At 34.8% G+C, this 8,511-nt stretch overlaps 2 protein-coding genes across 4 annotated transcripts in view; both read right to left on the bottom strand.

Moving 5' to 3' along the window:
* LOC107642965 (lysophospholipid acyltransferase 1) lies at positions 2,358–5,950 on the bottom strand. 3 transcript variants are annotated; one of them, XM_016346487.2, is made up of 9 exons: positions 5,781–5,950; positions 5,247–5,696; positions 5,102–5,157; positions 4,699–4,919; positions 4,128–4,536; positions 3,664–3,749; positions 3,141–3,204; positions 2,941–3,050; positions 2,637–2,777 (listed from the first exon to the last, which is right to left on the bottom strand). In XM_016346487.2, the coding sequence occupies exons 2-9, from the start codon at positions 5,546–5,548 to the stop codon at positions 2,637–2,639; spliced, it is 1,389 nt and encodes a 462-aa protein (XP_016201973.1). In that variant the 5' UTR covers positions 5,549–5,696; positions 5,781–5,950. The 3 variants fall into 3 exon arrangements, with proteins under 3 accessions (XP_020978728.1, XP_016201973.1, XP_020978729.1); XM_021123070.1 differs by having other exon boundaries at positions 5,835–5,926; XM_021123069.1 differs by having other exon boundaries at positions 2,358–2,777; positions 5,247–5,942.
* Positions 7,039–8,511, bottom strand: part of LOC107642966 (F-box protein PP2-A12) — a 3,471-nt gene continuing 1,998 nt past the window's right edge. The window contains exon 3 of the mRNA XM_016346488.2: positions 7,039–8,338. Within this exon, the coding sequence (XP_016201974.1) occupies positions 7,900–8,338 (439 nt within the window). The 3' untranslated portion in view covers positions 7,039–7,899. The remainder of the gene's footprint in view (positions 8,339–8,511) is intronic.

Raw genomic sequence — 8,511 nt, 5'->3', positions numbered from 1 at the left:
TTGGGTAGCATTTACTGTATGCATTGGGAATAGAAAAGTTGTCCAAAGGCGTGGAAAAGTATGTACATGAGTGGTTATCGTGGGGTTGCAACCATAGTACTTGAGGTTGTAGCATCTTCAGACCTTTAGATATGGCATGCGTTCTTTGGAGTTTCTGGTTCAAATAACGATATCAACGTGTTAGATCGTTCTCCAGTGTTCGATGATATTCTAAATGAATGTGCTCCAGAGGTAAATTATACTATTAATGGTAATATTTATACTATGGGATACTATTTAGCAGATGGTATTTATCTTGAATGGGCCACATTTGTCAATTCAATCTCAAAGCCACAAGGGGAGAAACGCAAGTTATTTGCACAATACCAAGAAGGGCAAAGAAAATATGTGGAGCGAGCATTCGGAGTGTTGCAAGCACGCTTTGCAATTATACGTGGTCCAACTCGCTTTTGGGAAAAGAAGAAACTTGCCAATATAATGAGAGCTTGTATTATATTGCATAATATGATTGTTGAGGATGAAAGAGACACTTATGCAAGAAATTTTGCTCAAGGCTTAGAGTATGATGATGTTGAAAATGGCTTATCACAACCTCAGCTGGAAGAAGAAGATTTTGCACCATACCATCAATTTTTCCAAAGAAATGTCCAACTTCAAAATAGGCAGCAACATAGACAATTAAAAGAGGACTTGATTGAACACATATAGAGCTTAATTATGTTTTTTTTATTAAGTAATTTTACAAATTAGTGTAATCCCGAATTATATATTATGTATTATTGTTATATATGAATTTATTTAATATTAATATCTTTTAATAGTGAATTATTTTTAAAATTTAAAATGCTAACGATATTATTAAAATTAGCTGTTGTAAACACAAAATTATAAATTAGTGTAATCCCGAATTATATATTATGTATTATTGTTATATATGAATTTATTTAATATTAATATCTTTTAATAGTGAATTATTTTTAAAATTTAAAATGCTAACGATATTATTAAAATTAGCTGTTGTAAACACAAAATTATAAATTAGTGTAATCCCGAATTATATATTATGTATTATTGTTATATATGAATTTATTTAATATTAATATCTTTTAATAGTGAATTATTTTTAAAATTTAAAATGCTAACGATATTATTAAAATTAGCTGTTGTAAACACAAAATTATAAATTAGTGTAATCCCGAATTATATATTATGTATTATTGTTATATATGAATTTATTTAATATTAATATCTTTTAATAGTGAATTATTTTTAAAATTTATAAATTTAAATTATATTATTGAAAAAAATTAATTACATTAATTTTAAGTATTTTAATTAATTAATTAAGTGGAATTACAATAGAGACTAAAGTTAGTTCCTTCTAATGGAAAAGAGAGAGATACTTTGAGTTCCTATTTATTGTTTATGATGCAAAAACTGATGTGGAGTTATTTTTTATGACAGGTAAGTCATAAATAAGAATTGGGATGAATTCTCTACTCGACATGGTCATAGAAAAAAAAAAAAAAAGTACCTAAACACAGCCGTAATTGTTGGCCAAATTTGGCTGCTACTTTGAAAGACAGATATGTGTATACAACTATACCTACTACCTAGCCTTTCTTGTTTGCATCTCTAGCTAGTAGCTACTTGTTAGGTCCTCTGAATCCGTCTATCTACTTACCATGCATAAACAAACACACTGTTCCATACAGAGAATCACGTGAAGTGGCAGGCTACAAACAAACATCGCTTTCTGCTATTAATAGCTTGAGTATATAATTATGGCAACGCTCATTTGCAGTTGCAGGGTCATGGATTATCAAAACCCAGCAGAAGATTAATAGATTTAGATCCTAAAGCCAGAAAGTAGAAAATAATAACTGTCAACTTATCAGGTGTTTTGTTAACATTTTCTTTGATGTTTTCAACTAATTCACATGTTTACAGATTAATTACAGCCGTAAACTTTTTGAATATACTTAGAGTTGGAACCCTTTTGCATGCAGCATACTGCACACGCAAAGAGACACATAGAAGCTTTCATAATTCCAACTTTCGCCCTATTGACATGTTTTCTTCTTTGATTAGGCAAATGTATACTTCATAAACATCTGTATCTGCTCTTTTTTTTATTGACAAATATTTAAGTTATATAAAAATTAAAGAATGAATGACTATGAATGTTCTTTTAAATCACTTTAAACGTATGCACACGAATTTTTCATCGAGAATACTCAACATATTGGTATAGGATGGATAGTTGACTTCCAATGGTTATGTTTGCGATAAAGGAACTACATACTGCCAAGATAGTTAAGGGTGGAAAACTAAAAAGAACACAGAAACCAGAGATGTCACAATACAACCACAACAGTAAAATTTGGTTTTTATATTTCTCATCAGTTTCTTCAATAATTAGCCCCACTGTTCAGTTATTTATGACCATGTAAAAAAGTATACCCAACACTCTGCTCTGATGATACAATTCAATGCCAAAGCCAAAAGTGTAAATAGGTTCAACCACTTCAAGAGCAAATGAGATGTTACAAAACATTAAATAACAGAGGAGACGACTGCCAAAAGCTAATCCCTAATTTGATGTAAAAAATCCACAGAAAACTGCTCTTACTGCCTCACTGCTCCTTCCGACCTTTGGATCTGACAGGTTTTCCAGGCTTGATTATGGATCCAAGAAGAATCATGGCAATAGGAACAACAGTTCCAACAAAGTGCACACTTCTGAATGATGCCAGAGTTTCATGCAGACTTAATACCTATTTTATACACAAAAAGAAAATCAGCAAACAAAAATTTATAATATTATGACTTAGATAAATGATGTATTCACATGAGTGTGACTGTGTGAGCATTCAAATTGCACATGCATGTATGTGATTGAATTTGTGTGCAGAAGAGAGAGAAAGAGAGAAGACAAACCATGAAACCAATACACGAGTAGTTCAGAACCAAAAGTGTATAGGCAAAATTGATGAACACCAACACATTCTTAATTGCTGAAGGCACTGCTTGCTGCCATCTGTAAATGACTGCACAAAAAGAAAGAAAGAAAGAAAGAAACACGAGTCAACTACCTGAAGCGAAGTAAGAAAAGAAAATTAGTTAAATCCAATTTATACCTCGGGAACCAGCAATCATCAATGCTGACTGAACGAAGAATATGATGTAACCAGGATATAATCCCTGAAATAACAAAGTCCATATGTTAATATTTTTTATCTTCTTTAAAGAAGATTATTATTCATTCATTTATTTTTTAAAATGAGACCTTCAAACTTAGGAGTTAGGACATGGACTCAGCAATTCATTTATTTATCTTCTTTAAAGGAAAATTTTGTGAATGAATAGACCAAAAGAAGTTAGCAAATATGGTTATGCCTCTTATCAACCATCACAACCTGCTTGAGTAATGAATTGAATGACTTTGTATTCCTTCAAATCTACCATCCATTTCCAAAGCCAGAGTGTGAAAAATGATATCAAGATTTAAAGGATATGCAACCAATGTCTCTTCTCAGAACTCCAATGTATGCATCATGAAAAATTCATGCACAAACAATTCCAATCCAGTAGCTTATAATCTTGAAGCGATAATAATGCATATAGAAGGTAAAATAATCTTGAATACAATAATGTACTCACATGCCATATAGCACTGATGGTCTGTGTGGCAAGTAACTGAAAGAAACCAGGTTTCTTCCCATTCTGAACAAGCCTATCATAAACATCTGAGGAAAAACAAACAATAACATTACTACTTGTGTTATAGCCAACTGTTACAATGGTAGGTAAATAGACAATCTATTTGATTCGCCATCATATATTGCCTCGTTTATGAAAATGAAAAAAGGAAAGAGAAAGGAGACTCGCTGTTGATTAACAAAAATATATGTTAGAATTCAAGAACAGAGGTTATTTCAATGTTACCATGTGGATAGAACGCTATAAAGTCTTATGGCCAGTTCAATGTCAGGAATTGAGAATATCAGGCTGTCAAGACCCTAATTAAGATAAAATGTTTGCCTAAAATTGAAAGAATTCAATATGATACTAACATATCTAATGAGTTCGCTAAGCAAGAAAATCATCAAAATGCAAAAACTCACAATGACGAAGCCAGGTGCTGACTTGAATGTTCCACACAAGTGGCAACACGACTGCACTCTTGGCAAACTCAACACCTATTATATCTACATTCTTTGCGCGATCCCAGCGGGGCTTTGGCGGAGTAGATTCTGTCCAGCCACTAAAACCCAGCCCAGAAATGATCACAGTAGCCTCTGAAATCGACCAGATGAAATAATATTTCCAGCGTGCTGTGAAACCAGACATATATTGGTAACCCAACCGTTTCCAGAATCCCCATTCTTGGTATATAGGATCATTAAACCTGGAAAGAGGAAAGTAAGGCACCAGATATAAATACAAGGCCATGCAAAAACCAGCTTGCAGGATAGCTCGTAAGGTTGCCCCATATGGTGATGCAGATCGCCCTTTTGCTTCGGTGCTCCAAAGCTGCAAACAACAAAGACTCTAGCATTAAAATCACAATTACAAGAGCCGGTATAAGCATGAAAAATGAAATGCTTCAACCAACTTAAGGAGCATAAATTTTAATCCTTGAAGCACAATCAACTAAGCAAAAGGTTTTGCAATAGTGATGAATGATAAACGCACCCCTTTTCCTTCTGCCCAATCGAGATAATCCTTCATTTCATAAACCGGGCCAGCAAAGTGAGTGCCACAACAGAGGCAGTAACCAATGTATTCAATTAGTGAAGGCAATTTAATCAAACGGTTTTTCTTCTGAGCCTCTCGCAAACCTTCCTCCTTCAGTAATCCATCATTATAATTAAACGCACAAGAGATGACTTTAAGAGTCAACACCATCAAGGCCCCTAGTACAACAATAACAACATCATTAATAACACTATTAGGCACCAGCTAAGGTCCTTTTGTACTAGCCGATACTTTTCCTCTGTAATTTGATTTGAATTTTGCTTTATTATAACGTCAGTGGTTAGAACAAGGAGAAAAATTAACAGCATTAAATAAGGAATTAGCGGTAGGTGAGTCTCACCGGTGGCATCGATACCCCCTTCCTTCCATGCATCACCGCTCATGTAATATACATGGCTACACACAACACCATTTAATCAATTACAAATAATTAAAAATAAAAATAATTGAACGAATAGAGCATAATAAGGGAGAGTTGAAATTACCAGCCAATGAGGTAACCAAATCCGAGGAAGAAGGTGAGGATGCCGCAGCGGGGGCGATAGAGAAGCATGGAAGCGTAGCCGAGTGACATGGGAACCAGGAAGTGGAGGTTGGAGGAGAGACCAAAGGAGAGGTAGGAGAGGATGACGCCGACGGCGGTGGAATAGAGGTTCTTGGAGAAGCCATAGGGGACGAAGCGGGAGAGGAAGCTGAGAGGAATGGTGGCAACGAAGCACAGAAGGAAGCGAAGCACGGGAACAGAAACCCCTATGGCTGCCGCCATGGAATCCATCTGCAGCTCCATATGCGGCGTCGTTTTGAGTCAGACTTAGAGAGTTCAAAGACTCAAAAGTGTTTCCTTCTGGTTTCTTCGCTGTAGATCTACTTTAGCTTCAGTTACAGCCTAGTTATCTCTGATATACTTATGCTTCTCCTTCGAACTGACGACAACCCTGCCATTCAATTTCAATGCCAACCAAATAGATTACAACAATTTCCATTATATCTGTGGAAAGTACAATTATGCCCTCCGGTACCTAAATGGCTTCAATGCTAATGGTAGTTGTCTCGAGTGCAAGTATGGAATTTACCGACGGGTGTGGGAATCTGATATGCGAATTTTATTTTATTTGTAAGACTGACAGATAGTAATGTTTTCCGAGAACTCCGCCAGGCGCCAACCAGAGCCCAGAGCCCAGAGCCAATGCTATTGCTATATATAGTACTTCGTAGTACGTTTGATCCATCTAATTTTATGTACACACTTTAGGAAAAAGTTATTATACGCCTTAATCTCTGTTTACATGGAGGGAAAATGCAGGGGAGGGATGGGAAGCATTTCCTTAATTACATTTTCTAAAGAATTTTCGAACTATAAATAAAATAAAATAATTTATTAGTACATTATGAAATTCCAATACATTAAAAATATATTTATAATGTTTTGGTTAGGAGAGTAATTACAAAAGACTTTTATAAAATGATGATCAGGAGTTAATACTCAATTTGACTCCTGAAATTTGTGGTGGAACTCAATTTGACTCTCAAAATTTTAATGGACTTAAATTAAATCCTGGAATTTATAATTTTAATTCGCATTAGCTCTTGAGCTGATTTTCATTAACGGCGTGTTGATTTGATACATTAACTTGCTGCGATTTGGATTTCTCGCTCAAGTTCCATGTGATCGAGTTTAGAAGCTTGATTGTTGTTCCTGAGTTTTAAAATTTTCAAATTGAATTTGTTATTATCGTCTTCGTGAGGATGTTGAGATTTCGTCAAATTTATAGGAAATCTAATAAATTTTAGTCATATGAAATTTAGACGAGAAACCCAAATCTTGATAAATTAATATGCAAAATCAATGTCCATTCCCAGAAATTAGTTCAGAAACTAATACATGTTATTATTGTGAATTTCAATATTCAAATTAAGTCAATTATAATTTTAAAAATCAATTTAAATTTGATCTTAAATTTCAAGAGCCAAATTAAATATTAATTCAATTATCAGGATTACAGATCTTCTATAGGTTTTTGATAATAAGTGCCTAGAGTTATTTGAATAAACCAAGCAAATTCAAACTGGACATTTAATTAATTTTCTGTTCCATGTTAATTGCACACAGTATTATCTTTTTGGTTTGATATATTTGAAGAAAGGAAAAAAAAATAATTAAAAAAAAGAGAGAGAAAAGAGTTGCTTTCTAGAAGAGTTTTTTATTAAAAAAATCAGTGTGCCATTTCTCATAAGATAAGAATATGTAAGATAAGATAAAAGAATGTCATGAAAACATTCAAACTAACGACTCATTCAATCTGCCACAATAGCACAATATTAGTTTGCTTAGGACTTGGGTCCCATTAATAATATAAGAATATGTAAGATGAGCCAACGTCATTAAAACATTCAAACGAACGACTAGTTCAATCTGCCACAAATAACACAATATTGGTTTTGTTTTTAAGTTTAGTAACTGACAACAGACCCCTAAACAAGAACGTTTAGCCATTACATGTTGAAGAAGAATCCAGCAACATCTTTTTGGCGGATCATAATTGAAAAGCCTATCCGCAACAAGAACACCCTTGATGTAGGTCTTGATCTGCAACACACGACCAACTCCATTGAAGGAGATTCTGAATACCACCACAACTGGACAACATAATCCTATCAAACCACTCTCCCAAACTACATTGTAAACAAAATTACCCTGAGTACCATTGTTGAAACACAGTCCATTCCCGAGACGCTGCGCAATGCAACAAACAGAAGCTGCTAAATGAACCAACCTAGAGCAATGTACTTCTACACCAATACATCCAACTCACTTGGGTGAGAGAGGTCCGCGTACTGTTCTCAACTTGCTAAGCCTTACAGAGTTGGAAATAGGAGCAACCAGACGGTCAAGCCAAAAATATGAGCCCAGTTCAAATCTCCATTCCACCCCAGATCTCTACGCAAACTATTCTTAAGTGTACCGTTCGGAGGTATGAATAAAAGAACCATCCTTCAAACTGACAAACTACACACCTATATACATCACCTCCCAGCTCCTACAAAAGTCTAATACTCGAAAGAACCATATAAAAACTCGATTCTCTACTCTCCCTGACGCCGCACTAAGCACTATATATTATTAGATGCACACTACATCTATGAAGCTAAGGAGTGATTCAAAAATGCTTTTACCTTTCTGAATTCACTTGGGTATATGAGCACAGAATCTAAACATAGACCACCTTTAGTGTGTGTGCAATCAATTTGAGTCATAGAGAATTTAATTTTTGTTGATACATTGCCATTGACAACTGTAAAATCGCCAGCATGATAAAAACTCCATTTGGCAGGTTCTTTCAGGAAACATTGGGATGAACCATACTGCCCATCTGAAGTCCAAAGCTGGAACCGAACGGGCTTTTTGTCCCACCCATGAACATGCTCGGTGTTGCAGACTCGTCGACCGAACCTCTTGCCAGCTCGCCCCAAATGGATTCTAAAGAATAGGCTATATGTCCCGGCAGGAAAGGGAAAGTCAACTTCCCCAATGACTTCAAACCACCAGGTTTGCTGGAGGTATGCAACAGCATGGAATCTGCAAAGGCAAACAATGGAGATGATTCATGTTTAGTTCCAAAGCACCCTTAGAATGAATAGACTTATAATTTTGACAATCAAACTAGTTGAATAGTATTTTGGATCATCAGAAAAGGAGAGAAAACAAAAAGAAAGAAAAAAAAAAATAGGAAAAGAGAGGAAAAAGAAGGG

Source organism: Arachis ipaensis, chromosome B05 (assembly GCF_000816755.2).
Source record: "Arachis ipaensis cultivar K30076 chromosome B05, Araip1.1, whole genome shotgun sequence".
In the NCBI taxonomy this organism is placed as follows: domain Eukaryota; kingdom Viridiplantae; phylum Streptophyta; class Magnoliopsida; order Fabales; family Fabaceae; genus Arachis; species Arachis ipaensis.
Note: the sequence above shows the minus strand (reverse complement) of the source record. Positions and strands in the feature narration are given on the sequence as shown.